This window comes from Manduca sexta, chromosome 23 (genome assembly GCF_014839805.1).
Source record: "Manduca sexta isolate Smith_Timp_Sample1 chromosome 23, JHU_Msex_v1.0, whole genome shotgun sequence".
Taxonomy (NCBI): domain Eukaryota; kingdom Metazoa; phylum Arthropoda; class Insecta; order Lepidoptera; family Sphingidae; genus Manduca; species Manduca sexta.
This window is the reverse complement of record NC_051137.1, coordinates 13,811,346-13,827,496: the sequence shown is the minus strand read 5'-3', so window position 1 is coordinate 13,827,496 and position 16,151 is coordinate 13,811,346. Positions and strand designations below refer to the sequence as shown.

Below are 16,151 nucleotides of genomic sequence, written 5' to 3'. Positions count from 1 at the left end.
CATCAATGAAAAATGCTTCACTTCAATAAATCAAATGAAAATATTGCTCGTGGTGGTATAATCTGGGATTCCTGTGTCTTTTGTCTATGGGAAAATAATACGACCAATTTTTACTATTTAAAATAAATAATTTAAAATCTGTGAAACTAAATTTATTATTAATTTATAAATAAATATCACTCATGCACAATCACACTACAATTATACCTTAATAAAGCAATCACAAATTTAGATTTGATCTTTTCCGAGGTACCTCTAATTATTTGGTATATTTAAAGAAGAAAATGAGTCGAAGAACGTATAGTGAATAGTCTTTGGTCCCAAGACGTTAAATTTGAAACAAACTACTCGTCGATTTGATTCTTGTCCATAGTTGTCTTGAATGAACCTGCGAAAGAAGATATGGTAAGTATCTACCCATGTTTATACCTATGTAAAGATAAGCTGGCATGAAACAGAGCACACAAATTTCTCAAGATACGTATTAAGGCATACATCATTTAAGTATTAAATAGATCATACACAGACTATTATTTCTGTTTTCACATAGTGGATTAAAGGTTAATTATTGAGCGTTCAAAAAAAAATCCAGGACTATTAGTCTAACATTATATATAAAATAAGTTTAGTAGGTAATGCGCAATTTTTGGGTAGCCCAATGTAGCCCTTTGTTATGCTGGAGTTTACTTTTCAGAAAGCAAACTTGTGATCTCTAAGTTTAGTAAAGCAAATTGCTACGTGGCTTAGTTAGATGCATATTATTAAGTAATCTCATCCACGATGACGCTCCCCACAGATTTTCCTAATCGCTTTCCGTCAAAGTGAAACCTTTTGCTTGTGTATTTATTTATCAATATACACTTATTAGGTTTATGAGTGCATACGTATACTAGAATTAATAATCTAAGCTCCCTAACCCCGCGAAACTTCCACCGCCCAAACATTGGTGGCGTGCGTCATGGTGGACGGAATTATCTATACATAAATTGCCCTATCATACTTTGTTTCTGATGATGGTCTACTCGATCATGATTTCGATGTGGACTGAGCCCACGCCTTCCACCCGGTCGTACTTGATGTTGTTCGCCCACGCGCGACACTCAACATTGATCAGCATGCCGGCTACAATGTGAAAGTAAAGTTTGTTTGAGGTATTCTTATAAAATATGGAATGGAAACATAATTAGCTATCGTTGAGGCTCCCATTCAATTCTAGCATCTAGTGGTGAGAAGTATGACGGAGTCAAACTCTACCCTGCTCTGGTTTATTATTGAACTTAATTTATAGTTGTTAAGTAGTTAAGCGGCGATAGCCTAGTTGGGAGTGGAACGGACTACCGAGACGAATGTCCGCAGGTTCAAATCCCAAGGGCACACACCTCTGACTTTTCTAAAAATCATGTGTGTATTCTTTGTGAATTTATCGTTCGCTTTAACGGTGAAGGAAAACATCGTGAGGAAACCTGCACATCTGAGAAGTTCTCTATAGGAATTTCGAAGGTGTGTGAAGTCTACCAATCCGCACTAGGCCAGCGTGGTGGACTAAGGCCTAATCCCTCTCAGTAGTAGAGGAGGCCCGTGCTCAGCAGTGGGCAAGTATATAATACAGGGCTGATATTATTATTATTATATAATTTATAGTTACATGAAATCTTATGGAACTATTTAAATTAGAGGAAGTAGAGTGGAGGTTGTTGCTTATTCTGAGGATTAGATCATCAGACAGACAAAATGTATTTTTACTATTCATTGGCTTTTTGGTAAAATTATTTTGAATATTTCCTAATTGTTTGAGTGAATTACAATCAGTACTTATTGTGTGAACTGATAACTCACTCTTCGGTCTCTGTAGATGCACCGCGACCAGAGGACTCAGGTACCCCTCCTGGTTGGTGTAGGGGAAGTAGTACCCTGGGAATCCTCGATGTGGCAGGTACTGAATGGGGCCAATGTTCTCGCGATCGGCAGGGTTCTCGCCTTGGCACGATACCCACACCATGTTCAACTGTGGAGTAGACTAAGTATGATTGTAGTTCCTTGACTAAATACGTTCTGCCATAGCATTATTTTTAAAAATGAAAGAATAAAATAAATAGTCGGTCAATAATTCTGATGAATATATCTATATACTCTGAGCTTGGTTTATTCCTCTGCACTTATTCACATAATATATACTCACATAATTCTTGTCATAAGCTGTCATATTCCTAATATGCTCCTTCAGATCTTCAGGCATTGCCTCAGGCAATCTATCAGAGCTGTTGTAGAACTCTGGCTTCCACGCATAGATCTTGTTGAGCTTCAGGAATATGCAGGGAGTGGACTTGTGGTAGGCGAAATGATTATCCTCTACGCAAGGGCCCCAGGCGCTGATGTCCACGTCGCAGACCTTGCCGGCTGGTGGGGGCAGCTTGAAGTCGCAGTTGTGGATGTTCTGACCAGCACCAGCCTTTTTGCCGTCGCGTTTGTATGCTGTGGAGACATTAGAGTTCATGGAACCAAGGGTCGAAGAAGTGACAGGTAAATCAATTGATTAGTGATTTTTGAAGATCTGCAACACCAAATCTTGATAGTGATCATAGTATAATCAGTTTAACAGAGAACTCAAGTTTTGTAGTAATTAGATGAGGCATTTTTATTTTCAAGCAAATTTATTACTTTAGATAATTTACTGTACCTGACAAGAATTTCGACAGTTCCTTCACCCAGAACTGATGACTGCCGGGGTCGTTACCCTTATACCAAATGACGCTGCTAGCGACCTCTGGCGGCATTGGCCTGAAGCCTAGACCAGGGTTGGTGCCAATGATGCTGCTCTCCAGCTGCCATTTAGGCTGCCGTGCATCCAGCAGCTGCAGGAAGGTCCACATACATATCGCCACCAGGATAGCCAAGGCTGAGTAAAAGATGAAGTAGAAAAGAGCAATCTTGGCTGTGAACAATAGACATTACATTTTTGTAGATAATATAGATTTGAAAAGGTCCACACTAGAGTTTCTTGCCTGTTCTTTTCCAGTGGAAACTGCTTTCCGAACTGGTGGTAGAGTAATTAATAAAATGTTCAACATTTTATAGATTCAAATAAATTATGTAATTTTATTAAGGATTGAAAAATGTTATAATTTAATATTGAAGGGTATTTTTATTCATTTGAAGGAAACTAGCTCCTGTTCAAGCTAGGCGTTAAATGCTTGTCTACAAATAATGGCTACACCTATATTTTGAATTACTTAATTATGCTGTATTTATGACTTGTCCTTCTTTAAATCAGGTAAAAAATGATTTTTATGATAGACAGACGTTTGGCCCCGCCCTGTGGAATGGGGGCGTTTGAAGAATTCCACCACGGTATCCCCTGCCTGTCGTAAGAGGCGACTAATAGGGGCCACGAAGGGGGTCGTCGGCGGGCAGTAGGGGGCTGTCCGCCCTAGTGCATTTTTGTGCATCCTTGCACATTTTTCGGTTGACCCCCGGGATGGACGGCAGTGTGTAGTTGGCCTCATGCTGCCGTAGACGCCGAGGGCGTCCTTCGGTGGGGGGGGGGGGGCTCAGAAGCCCCCCCATTAGGAGACGGGCCGCACGGCGGCACCGCGCAGGGGCGGCTGCGGACGAAGACTTAGACACTTCCGTCAGAGGAAGCCCGCAGCCGTCCCTAATGCGCCGAAGAGGGCCACCGCGGAGTTTTAGCTGGTAGGCCGTGCATAGGTTAGTTGTACTCGGGTTAGGGACTCGGCCCGGCGGTCGCCCGAAGGTCGTCATCAAATCCGGGCGGCTCAACTCCGGGCCGTAAGGCACGGTTACCCCAGCATAACCGCTCAGTCGCCCCCCATGAAGGCTGGGCGGTAGTAATAAGGGACTTTCTCCGCGAAATCAAAAAAAAAAAAAAGGCAGACGTTTGGCTGTGCCTCTGGCATTGCCGATGCTTATAGATGACGGTGACCATTTACCATCAGGTGGGCTGTAAGCTCGTTTGCCTTCGGAGGCGATAAAAAAACACGATAAATTTTCCCCCAGACGTATTAATATAATTTTGTTATTAATTGTTAACATAAAATTAAATTGTTTAATATTTTAATGGTCAGTACAATTAATTACATTACCTACAGTGTTGTTCAACCCAAGTCATGCTTCCTCACTGCTGTTTGGCGTCACGAATAGACAAACTCAAATCAAACCGATGTATTGCAGATATAATTTAACATAAATCCTCAACCTAGTAACGGAAAGTAAAGTTAAAGAAGTTAAGGTCCGGCTCGAACAGGTCTGGGACGGTGCGCCGGCGCAGTCGCACAGGATGTGCCGCAATGATCTCATTGGGACAATCAGCGGCGGAGCGACTTCCGCCCGGGACTACTCCACTGCTTGCGGTAAGACAATCCGATTCGAGATTAACCGACTTCAAAAAAAAGTTCATTTGAGTCCTTTTTCGAATTTGTTCAAAGACCTATATTTGTAAAGACGCGACTTATTGACCCTTGTGCGCTACAAAAATTCGAGTACAGTATATATTTTCCTTAGTTACCTAGAGTGACTATAAATAAATTGTTATGTACCTAGTTAGGTCCTTCATTAATTTCAATTACTTTTATGCCATTAACATCTTAAAAAGGCGACATAAAAACTTTAGTTGTATCACATACGTAAAAGATTATTAATAAGCCCCCTAGCATGAAGGTACTTGAAGCGCACTATAAAGGTCCTGACTGACATCAGTAACTGCCTCTGTCAACTACATAATAGGTGTGATGGAGCGAGCGATAGCCGTGGCTCGCAGATTGTCGTTTCATCAAGCCAGGAACACACGCCTGATTGATGGAGCGACATCCGAAGCAAAATACCAGACAAAAAACTCTTAAACTCTCTTTATATTCTTTAAAGATTTTTTTGCATCATTTGTTTTAAATGCAATTAATTTAGAAGACGTTTTTAAACTTGTCAATTTCTGATACATATTCTTGATTAGTTTGTGCATCAGCTTCGCGTACTGAAATTCATGTCCAGGTTTTTTTCTTTTTGGCACAAATAATGCTTACATTGATGTTTCTGCCAAAATTCGTGAAGCCGTCCCGGAATTCAAATCAATAATATAAGTTTTGGTATATTATGATTATTAGGAAAAAAAGGTTACTTAATAACAGACATACGCTTTAACTGAGTATATCAATCAGTACAAACGATATTAAGAACGTACAGATAAGTCAAAAGACTACCACTACTGGTGATAAGTCTCTCATATGTGAGATTCCGCCTGGGTAGGTACCACCGCACTGTCTATTTCTACCGCCAAACAGTAGTGTGTTCTAGTTTGAACAATATTGTAGCAAGTGTAACTACTGGACATAATAAGACTTAACATCTCATGTCTCAGGATGGCGAGCGCAGTGGAATACTTAACAATTCTTTGTTATTCAAGGTATTGGATGGTGTTTCTACTGTTTATGGGTAGTGGTATAACTTACCATCAGGCAAGCGGTAAGCTCGTCTCGTCATTGAAAGCAATAAAAAATATATAAAAGAATATAAAATGTAAAGTAAAATGATAACTGCACTCACACCAGCTGGACCCAGTCCTGCCGCAGAACTGCCTCGTCTTCGGGTTCCAGATGAACCGCTTGAACTTCTGAGTGGAGGTGAGCGGCGGCTCCTTCTCCCTATAGTACAAATTGAACCGCTCCAGACTCGTCAGGTCCGACGCTCGCTTCTTCACTGTCATCTTGGTTCTCTGGTAAATATGATGGTATTGTTAGTAAGCAGAAGCCCATTATTAGGTTAACAGATTTTCCATAACATTTCGTTTTGGAACACCCTTTAACGTGGTAACTTGTTTATAACCTATGAATTATTAAATATTGCCGATTAATTTAAATGAATAATAGAGATTTTCGCGCCATTACACCCGTGACTACAACTCCTGTAGGCCAGGATCAGCAGTGGCAAGCATTTTATGACATCGAGCAGTGAAGCTCGGCGAGTCTCAGGGAAAGCTAATTTATTATTAACATATTTTTTAAATGAATAATAGGGAGTAGTTCTGTAGCAAAAATTAACGTTACGCAAGAACTCCATTCTAAGCCGGTTAACACTTTTCGTAGAGTTTGGACCTAACCCAAAAAGCCCACATTTTTAAGCGGAACCTTGTCGGCCTTGAAGCAGTCGATAGTAGAGAGATACCTGGCTGGGATCACGCTAAAGATTTTCAAATTTCTCCATTTTTCTCTATTTCAAGATTTATGTCAATATCATAAATAGGCCGTCATAATTCGGGTGATCATCGAGGGACCCGTGTCTATCATCAGGTTATTCAGGTCCAGTATTGTTTTTACCGTGTCAGAAAAAGCGAAAGACATGTTCATCTTCTAATTTATGCTTAAAACTCCAAGAACAAAGTTTAACTAATAGGTTTTGATTAACTTTATAAGGAACGGCACTAAAACCAGCATATATAATACGTATAACATTTGGCGCGCTATATTTGATGAAAACGATTATATCATAGTCACAGCCAAAAGGACAGGAAAAATAACAATCCCCATGCATGTAATCCATTGTAGACCCTAGGAGCTAAAGTTTATATAACTAAGAAGTTGTATGATTTTCAAAACATAGTGTGCATGCTCCCTAGTCAATACGTTTTACTTTTCATTGAAACTTTATTGCTGGTGGAGTTTTTTATGAGAAACAAAAGTAAAGCTTAATATTATGCCAAAAAAAATATGAAAGATATGTTTTTATTAAGAATTAAAATTATATTTAGTCTAAAAACAATTAAAATACCGAAAAGAAAAATATTTTTTCACTTTAAGAAGTTATTTGTTATTTGAGTTATGTAAGTGTTAAAATTGGCAAAAAATTACAAAAAAATAACTCACCTGTTCTGGATAGCTGGATGAGCGCAGAGGCGGTGCGAGTGAGCGGACGGCGACTGCGCCCGCGCACCGAACAGATACGCCGCGTACATAAAGGATAATAGGACGACGTCATGCAATACCAAACCAATGAAACTAATGAGAATAATTTAATTAAATGATTTGTGAATTGTACAAGTTCCTGATCTAAGAATAAAGCCTTTGTATATAATTTTATTTTATTCTAAGGCTTTGCTAGACAGCAAGCCAGCTGGTTCGGTGAAAACCTGAAATATTAAACGAGCAGACTTCAATTAAAAAGGTTTATATTATCAAGTCACTTTTGTAGTCTACTTTTATTTGTAGTGTTCGTCAAGATAAATAAAATTTTGTCTATATCTGCCGCTATGCAGCAGTGCGAACACCAGATCTGCTAAGACAATATTCTACTGAGTGTTATTACAATGCATTAATATAATATTCTGCAAATTGAAGTAGGGTAGCGAAATGGGTCTTCTCCAAATTTAATTCTACAGAAAAAAAACAAACAAAGATCACGCATTTATCCCCGAAGAGGTATTCAGAGCCAAATGTTCCGTTCCATAATGTGATACGGGGCGAGCCTTTCGCCATATCGGGAACAAATTCCAGACTCCGAGCTTTTAGTGAGCAGAAAAACCCAAATATAACTTTGCCAGGCCTGGGATTCGAACCCAGGCCATCAGAGCGCTGCCGTACCGCGCATACAGTACAACTACGCCATCGGGGCAGTCAAAAAAACTAACCTTAAACTATAAACATTAATTATAGACAGTTATATTCCGAATGCTTCAATTCCTCTTAGCAACGGTGGCATGAGGCCGTCCCGTTACCGCCCCTCACGCTCCGCAATCGAGTCTAATGGAGTTATGATTCGTGATAACCTTTACCTTGTCGCCTGCTCACACCTGACAATCTTACAACAGCTTTTACAGGAACTGTCGGCCTTACAGTCTGATATGCAGATAAGTGAGACCTTATTGGTAAATGGAAAAAGTTTGAAAAAATAAGTTTCTTATGAGGATTGTTTTTTTAAAGCAGAAGATTTTTTTTTGTTCGAGCTGGTGAATGGAAAAAGGTTGAAGTAATAAAGCTTGTTAAGATGTTTTTTTTAAATCAATTTGAATAACGAATTATATTTTGTCAACTCATAATTATGAATGATTACTTGATTAAAAATGTATACAAAATTAGGTATATTTATCCTAGTCCACAAGCAGTTAATTTAGCAATACCCAATCAATTCATCATTATCATCAGCGGCAGGATATCCACTACAGAACATGGGCCTCTTCCAAAGATTTCCAGATCGACCTATTGGAAGTACCTGATTGAAATGAAGAATTATATTATTGAATGATATAACGATGAGATTTGACGCAAAACGTAATATTAAAAACTTTATTTTTATATGTAGCGCAATGAGTTTCAAAAGAATTTTTGGTCGATAAGTTATGCTCCTGGTGGAGATCTATATGGCGGAGATGTTAGTATTGACTCTTAAATGGAAAGAGTTTTTAAACCTTATATAGTATTTGTTAACCTGGTCCTAAACATAGTAAGTAGACCTCTACTTGCTAATGTACTCCACATTGCCTTGTTTCAAAATACTGTGTCATACTAATAATATATGATATCAAAAGATGTGCTGATCTTCAGAGGAGTGAACCGCTCACATCATTCAGTTCACTCATGAATCGTAGCGAACTAGTATAAATCATAATAATCCAATTAGCCAAATCCATTTACATATAATATGAAGTGAGTCATTTAGGTAACTTGAGACTTGGGCTAATAGACGTAACTACCGCACGGACAGGACGTGGCTGTTTCCTTGATATGAATGAATCTCGTAGCCGAATTTCGGCCACGGCGGCGAAACTCAACGGGGCTCAGCCAGGAGCGCAGGAGGTATTATGGTGAGCAATTGTGTGCGTACCTACACAGGTCCACTTTCTGTTCGTTCCCTCTCCGACATGACTGGAGTTAGATCAGATACAGGACTAACGGCTTTACGTGCTTTCCGAGACACGGCTGTATCAATCCACCTAACCTTCCTGACTCCGAGCTGCGACGGAGTAATTTTTAAGATGGAAAAACCCAGTCACAATTATTTTTAGCCCAACCCGGGATTTAAAGAAGAAGATTCAAAAAAGACAATAACGTTCCTAGTTATCTCTTGTAAACGTTTATAGTGGCACGATTTAAGATGGTAAAACCCAGTCTCATTTATTTTTGGCCCAACCCGGGATTCAATAAGGACAATAATGTTCCTAGTTACCTCTTGTAAACCCTCATAATAGCACGAGCTTCATAGTGTTTCTTTATATGAATTATTAAGTGTTAGGTTGTTAGTCCCGGCTCAATTAAGCAAAATTACAAGCCTTCCTACAAGTAAATGTTAATGTGAACAAGTGTTTAAATAGTTTAAGATTGTAACATAATTTCGATTAATCGCAGATTAGAAGTTAATTTACTGCAGCTCTATTTTAAATATGCACTAATATTCCATTAATCATGCTCACCATCCATCAATGTCACATTGCTGTGGAAATACTACCCTCTTCTTAGGGTAAAATTTTTCCGAAAGGTAACCCGACACAACACATAGGTACAAGACTTACGAATATGCATAAATACGGTTGCCAAATCTTTCTAATGATTATTATACAAATTACTTAAGGGAAGCCAACAGGAATCGGGGTATAGGGACCCTTTGCAACTGATAATCACACTCCACAGTGCATGGGCTCAATACGAGTTGATGCATCGTGTCAAATATTCTATTTAAAAAGAAGGAAATCGTATAACTTTACATGAGATACGTAAAAAATATGCTACTTGTCAGTTAAACACATTTACTGATTAATATTTAGGGTATTTCCAGGTTACAATTGGATTTTAAATTATACAAAGTTGACGTATGTTTACAATGTGTTACATTAATTACACCTTTACAAAAGTTAAGTTAAATGGGTGCAAAGTTACATAATACTTGACGCATACACCGAACACATTTGCCATTTATCAAACTGACACTAAATACCGAATAAAAGCAAAAACAAGTGGCCAAGATCGAATGAATCGCGTGAAGGGTTCCGGAGTTTACAAAAACTATAATTATCGTGAATTTTAATAAAACGTAATTGAATTGTATTGGAAAGTTAGTACTTCAGAATTTAAAGTATAAATACTATTGAAAGCAATACACTGCTGAAAAGGTAAAAGGAAACTTTTGCGCGGGGCAATAGTTTCAAACAGCATTGTTTTCCAGCTTCTACTGACTACGTGATGTGTTATGGAAGAGGTTTTTCTGTAAGGGCACGGCAAAGTAACATCACTGTAATTGATGGTAAGTAGAGTGGGCTCATTAGAATGTCGATTGACAAGAGATGATTACCACTCGGCAGTTGACACAATTATGCCGGCCTGTTGGAATCAGATATACGCAGGCTGATCCCGGAACGCGACACTTACGTGGGCCACTATGGCGGGTTTTAACACCTCGTGTACGGTGGTCGCTATCCGGGCGGATATAAAATATATCCTACCACCAGCGAAAGGGTATAATAAACAATTAACTTCCACTACCACACATTCAATCCCACGGAACCCTTCCAATGTTCTCAATTGAATCACACAATATATTCACAAAGCGATTCCCGTACTGTGAAGTGGCAATTTTGTTAATTTTCCTCATAAAAAAATATTGGGTACGTGCAACACTCAATCATTTTGTTCGCTGAATGCATTCACAACGATCCTGGGGGTAAATATCGGCCGTAATCAGGATGCGGTTTGGGGGACATAATGAAGAAGAAGAAGTTAATGACGCTTATCGAATTTTTATCTAAATTAGCTTTAATTGACGAGATTTGTGTTAACTTAATTATAGATTAGTTGTTTGTTTGCTTTTGTTTTTTTTAGTTGGTGCATGATTATTACAGTATGGTTCAATTTACAGTAAGAGTCTTAATTGACTATAATTTATGTAGGTTTTCCAACCGACATAACATTAAATTAACAATAATAGTAAGGGGCCGTTTTCCGTCTACGGGGGCATACACATCTTTTTGCAATTACAGGCGTTCTAATTGAAAAACAGCTTTGATGGACGTATAGGCAGAAGAGTCACATAGTCTCTGATATGGATAAAAAATCTGTCCTTCGTTTAAAATGCCCGTAATTTCAAAAAGAAGGATTCGCCTCCGTATACGGAGTAGAGCCGTCTATATATCTTATTCATTAGCTGCAATGTAATTCAGTTCAGGAAAGCACTCTAAATTAAACTTGCTAATTTCTTTTTTATTATTATTATTTTATTGCCTTAATAGACAAACGAACAAGCGGTCCGCCTGATGTTAATCATCATCCGCTGTCCATGGACTGAAGCCATGCCAGAGGCACAGCCAAGCCAAGCCTACTGGGTGAGCCATAGCGCTCGGGAAACACCGATGCAGAGAGTTCACTCCAATGTATCATTTCTGATATAAATTGGTGAGTGGTCCACAGTACCCTCGCGGTTTGCCCAGTACGTACGCAGTGTTAAAAAGTGCCGCTAAGTATTTGCTGCGGCGCTTCCCGATGGGCCGATAATTTGTCCAAAATAACACAAAAAATAAGTTTTTATGACCGTTTGTGCGACGTCAATCATGCAATGTGATTACGCTGGCCCGATGCGAGTTCGATTTTCGACAGCGATTTACGATAAGATTTTGCGTTAATTTTAAAATAAAGGATTTTTTGTGTCCACATTTCATATTTTGAAGATGTGGCTCTTATGATTTCAAAATCAACTGAGTGCAGACTATTTTAATACGAGAAAATAATATGGCGACAAGTTTAATTTTAATCGACATTTATACATATTATAGAACAAAGTCCTTTTTTGTCTTTATGTTATCGATTTTCTCAAAATCTACTGAACGGATTTTTATGAAATTTAGTATGAAGATAGTTTTACAACCTGGGAAGGTTATAGGCTACTTTTTATCCCGGGAAAATATATAGCGGGATTTTTATACCGGAAAGCTTCACGCTGGTGAAACCGCTAACAAAAGTTACTTGATCTGTATTAGTATTAAATATATACTGCACGAATATAGAGCGTTAACGCCCTTAAATTCTTACTAAAAAGCCGTATACTACGAAACTGACAGTTGAACTTATAAAATAGTACAGTCTGGAAACATGAAAGCGTCTGCGCGGCGACTAATTGCACATTCTGCCCGTGAGTATTGCATTCACATTGCACAGTAAACCTCGGTAATAATACTGTTATAGGATTACGGGCTGCTATTTGCAGACAAGCGATCGACTTAGTCCATCACCTTTTTAAAGAGACGATTAGGGTCGTTGGGTGTAAATGGATGCAAATCGCTTTAGGTCAGTGTGGATATCTTTATGTAGGTACACCAATGAACGCTCTATCGATAATGATAATCATTCTTTTAACTCTACAAAAGTAAAGATGGGAAAATTACCTTTATTTTAGCAGTTTAAAAATTTAAATTCAAAACTATTGTGTTTTAGTCATTTTATTTATTTAAAAAATATATATAGGAAGAAAAACCTATTTCTTTTCTTTATAACTTCACAACTAGTTAATACTCTTATTGCCTGCAGCACTATTAGAGTTGATGGTGTATGACTTAGTCATGATAGTAATTTAATTGCTGTTTAGTTGATATAAATGTAGCGGAGCTACTTTTATTCAGCGAGATTAAAATTACAATAGAAAATCTTAGTCTAAATTTTCTCGGAACTTATATCTAAATTTATCTTAACTTATAAATAAATTATATCTAGTCTTATACTAAATTCATAATTAAAAATCATATGTACAAACCTTAATATTTAATAACAATAATCATATTGAAATAATATTTGTAATCTCGCATTTTATAATTGTAAAATAATTAGCGTCAACGAACAGCCGAACGGGTCAACGCAATTTTTATATTAGATAGTTAGCGGATGACGCAGTGACCCGACCGGCTGAGCGGTAGCCGAGCGTGGCCGAACGTTCGCTTTCGGGCGCCGTTCGGCTCCTGGCCTGGCCCGCCGCGCCGAGCGACGGCCAGCGCGGCGCACGCGCATGCGTTTTCGGAAGGAACAATTAGTCAGCGCTAATTCGGTTCCGACGCGAGACGCTTATCGCTTGACGCCTTACAATTTCTTGTGCCCAGCTAATTCGCAGCTGCTTAATTTTTGTGTTCGCTTCTTTTCCTATTTGTTACTATCTGTACTTTCGCTCTCTTCTCCTTCTATTTTTGTGTCGTGGAAAAATAAACTTTTTGTGATCGTGATACGGACTGATTTTATTTAACGACCCGGCAACTCTCAAAGGACTTACGTTCACATCATACACGTGCTTCCCCACATAAACATTCAATTAGTTCTTTCAAAACGTTATTAATATTTGCACTATTGTTTTTGCTTGTTCTACATTCAATTTAAAATTTTAAGGGACTAAACATCGATAACTCTTTTCTAGTTCGATAATTCTTTCTTGAATCTTTAATATTCAGAGTCAAAATTACGGAATCCAAAATATATAAAACTAGATGTCTCCACAACGTCGACATCTCTTATGCTATAAGTACGTTTCATAAAATAAGATTTTATATTTTAAGTAATTAGATTGTATATCCAATACGTACTTTTTACGATAACTCATTTCATTGGCATTGTTCGTCTTGAAGTTTCGTATCGCTAGCGATTCTCGCCTGGCTGGGTCCGGTTGGGCGCGTCCTAGCGGTACATGACCAAAAGTGCAGCGAGACATCGCGCCACCTCCTCGATCGATAAGTGACGTGCGCAGGGCTTGCACCGACTTATATGCAGTAGGCTCTGCGTATGAACTAGGATTCTAAAATAGGTCTTATCCTTTAGAGATTAGGGATGGTTATTTGAAAGCTGTGAAGTTAGTATTATAGTTGGAGTTATAGTATGTCTTTAGTTTTTATTTGTAATTGTAGACATACCTATTTTATATAAGAGAGAATAGTTCCTGCTGATAGAATTTACCTCGCGTATTGATGTATAATTACTAGAGCCTATATTTGGTTCAGAGACTATTATGAAAAATATTTTGTTAAAACATATTTTAAGTATCAATAGCATATTCATATTTGAGATTCGTTTCATTAATACTTGGGTAAATTATATTACGTGTCTTTAATTTCGTGGTAGCGTGTAAAGACATATAGTGCCAGAAAAAGATGAGATTTTGAGAATATTAATTTAAGAGAACAAAGTCAGTCAGATAATATTTAAAATCAAGTGTCAGCCCTGAATGAAAATTAATTGGCCAGCGTACCAACCCAGCACGGCGGTATAAAAGTATATCCCGCTGGGGGTCCCAGCAATCTTGCCCAGCCAGCGCACCACATCAGTCATGGAGAAACGCTCCCACATTCTATTTGTGAGTATTCTCCTGGTGTAAGGGAAAATGACAGTAACAGTCTTACTTATAAAAAATCACAAAGCTATGGTTAGTTAAAACACAAATTTACTGGATCAGCTGTAAGCCAAACCCGCCATGTTGTCTGTTAATAAGGTTTAAACTAGGAAACCGGTGATATTTTTGACAGATATTTAATTAATTCTTAATTACCTCTTAACGCTAAAACAGGTTTATAAGTAAGACTGTAATTGTACATAAACTTCTATACTATGAAATAAAATAGTTGACGTAATTTTTTTAATGATTATAAATATATATTTAACTGAATTTTGATGAAATGTGCGGGATATCATGTCTTTTTTATTATGACAGCAGTATGGTATATTATAGATGTAACTAGCTTGAAAGACAAATAGATGTCGATGTGCATATTGTAGAGTTAATATTTTTACTGGTTGTTACTAGTAGTCAGCTACTTCATCATCTTGGGTAACATCATCAACACCCAACGCTGGGGAGGGAGTGAAGAGAATCTATGCATCGCAAGATTTGGTGATGGGATCATAGAGAATACCCATGTCATCACATGGATTAGGAAATGTAAATAGATTTTCTATTAGGATGACAAATTTCAAATTCTAATCACCATCTAGAGAAATCTTGACCATATATATCTATGATAGTATTATGGGTGTATGTAGAGATCATTTGACTATAAGTAACCTCACTTAATACCTGCTTTTGCTATACAAACATATTAGATTTCTATAAATTATAGTAATTCATGTGTTAATCAAAATTATTTTGATTTCTTCCAGGCCCTGTTGTTAGTAGTTGTGCACAATGAAGCAGCGCTGATGGAGGCTCGTAAGGTCCTCCACATCCCAGAGAAGATCATTGGAGGAGTCATCGACATCGTACAGAGTCACAAGAACAAGCCAGTGCCTGCCACTACCCAGGGTCCAGTGCAGCCAGTGTACCAAGGAACCCCACAATATACTTGGAATCCTAATGGTGGATACTCCAACGGCTATCAAGGACAATACCAGGGTCAATATGTCAACTACGGAAACTATCCCACAGGAAATTATCCTCAGGGTGGTTATCCTGTTAATTCCCAAATTTATCCAACGAATGGCCAGCAAGGATTCGCTACTCAAGGTCAAACACAAGGACAATATCAAGGATATCCTCAAAATGGAGGAACACAATTCCAAGGTCAGAATCAACAAAGTTTTGAAGGGAATCACCACCAAACACAGTTCCAAGGCCAACAATCTGGTTTTAATGGCCAAAAGCCGCAGAATCAGTATCAGGGACAAAACCAAGGAGGTCAATACGGGAATGGTCACTATCAAGGGAATTATCAGGGTCAGAACATGCAAGTACAACAGACCCAAAACGGCCAGTATAATGGCCAACATGTCCAAACTGGGCAATTTCTTGGAGAGAATCAGCAGTCGAGCCATTTCGTGACCCAAGGTCAGCAGGGTCAATTTTCGGGCCAGAATATACAGCAGGGTTCAGGGTTTGTAAATGGCCAAGGACAAGGTTCAGGCAACTGGCAGAATGGCAGTTGGCAAAATGGAAGCTTTCAGGTGTCTGGCACGCAGCAGCCGATAGGAGCGGGACCAACGTGTGTTTGCCAAGCCTGGACTAAGCCCCAACCAGATGACGGATCAGGGAAGTCGGATGAAATAGACCTTAAAGCGGAAGCTAGTAATTAGATAACATTCAGAATGTAATACTTAGTCTAAACACATTAAACAAGTGCGCTATTATGCAAAAATGAAGTGTAGTTATTTTTATTTATTTCATATTGTCTAATCTCTTGGCTAATAGAGCATCTTCGTCAAATA

The 16,151-nt window shown here is 38.4% G+C and overlaps 2 protein-coding genes across 2 annotated transcripts; one reads left to right on the top strand and one right to left on the bottom strand.

Annotated features, from left to right (window-relative positions):
* Positions 1-136: 136 nt before the first annotated feature.
* Positions 137-6,972, bottom strand: LOC115445362 (sodium/potassium-transporting ATPase subunit beta-2-like). Its single transcript, XM_030171598.1, has 7 exons — positions 6,870-6,972; positions 5,554-5,722; positions 2,678-2,932; positions 2,180-2,472; positions 1,837-2,005; positions 1,001-1,122; positions 137-388 (listed from the first exon to the last, which is right to left on the bottom strand). Exons 2-6 carry the CDS (start codon positions 5,711-5,713, stop codon positions 1,019-1,021), a joined length of 981 nt encoding a protein of 326 aa, XP_030027458.1. The 5' UTR covers positions 5,714-5,722; positions 6,870-6,972; the 3' UTR covers positions 137-388; positions 1,001-1,018.
* A 6,043-nt stretch (positions 6,973-13,015) lies between these two features.
* LOC115445343 (glutenin, high molecular weight subunit DY10) lies at positions 13,016-16,068 on the top strand. The gene is made up of 2 exons (XM_030171576.2): positions 13,016-14,310; positions 15,111-16,068. The coding sequence occupies exons 1-2, from the start codon at positions 14,284-14,286 to the stop codon at positions 16,017-16,019; spliced, it is 936 nt and encodes a 311-aa protein (XP_030027436.1). The 5' UTR covers positions 13,016-14,283; the 3' UTR covers positions 16,020-16,068.
* Positions 16,069-16,151: the final 83 nt, after the last annotated feature.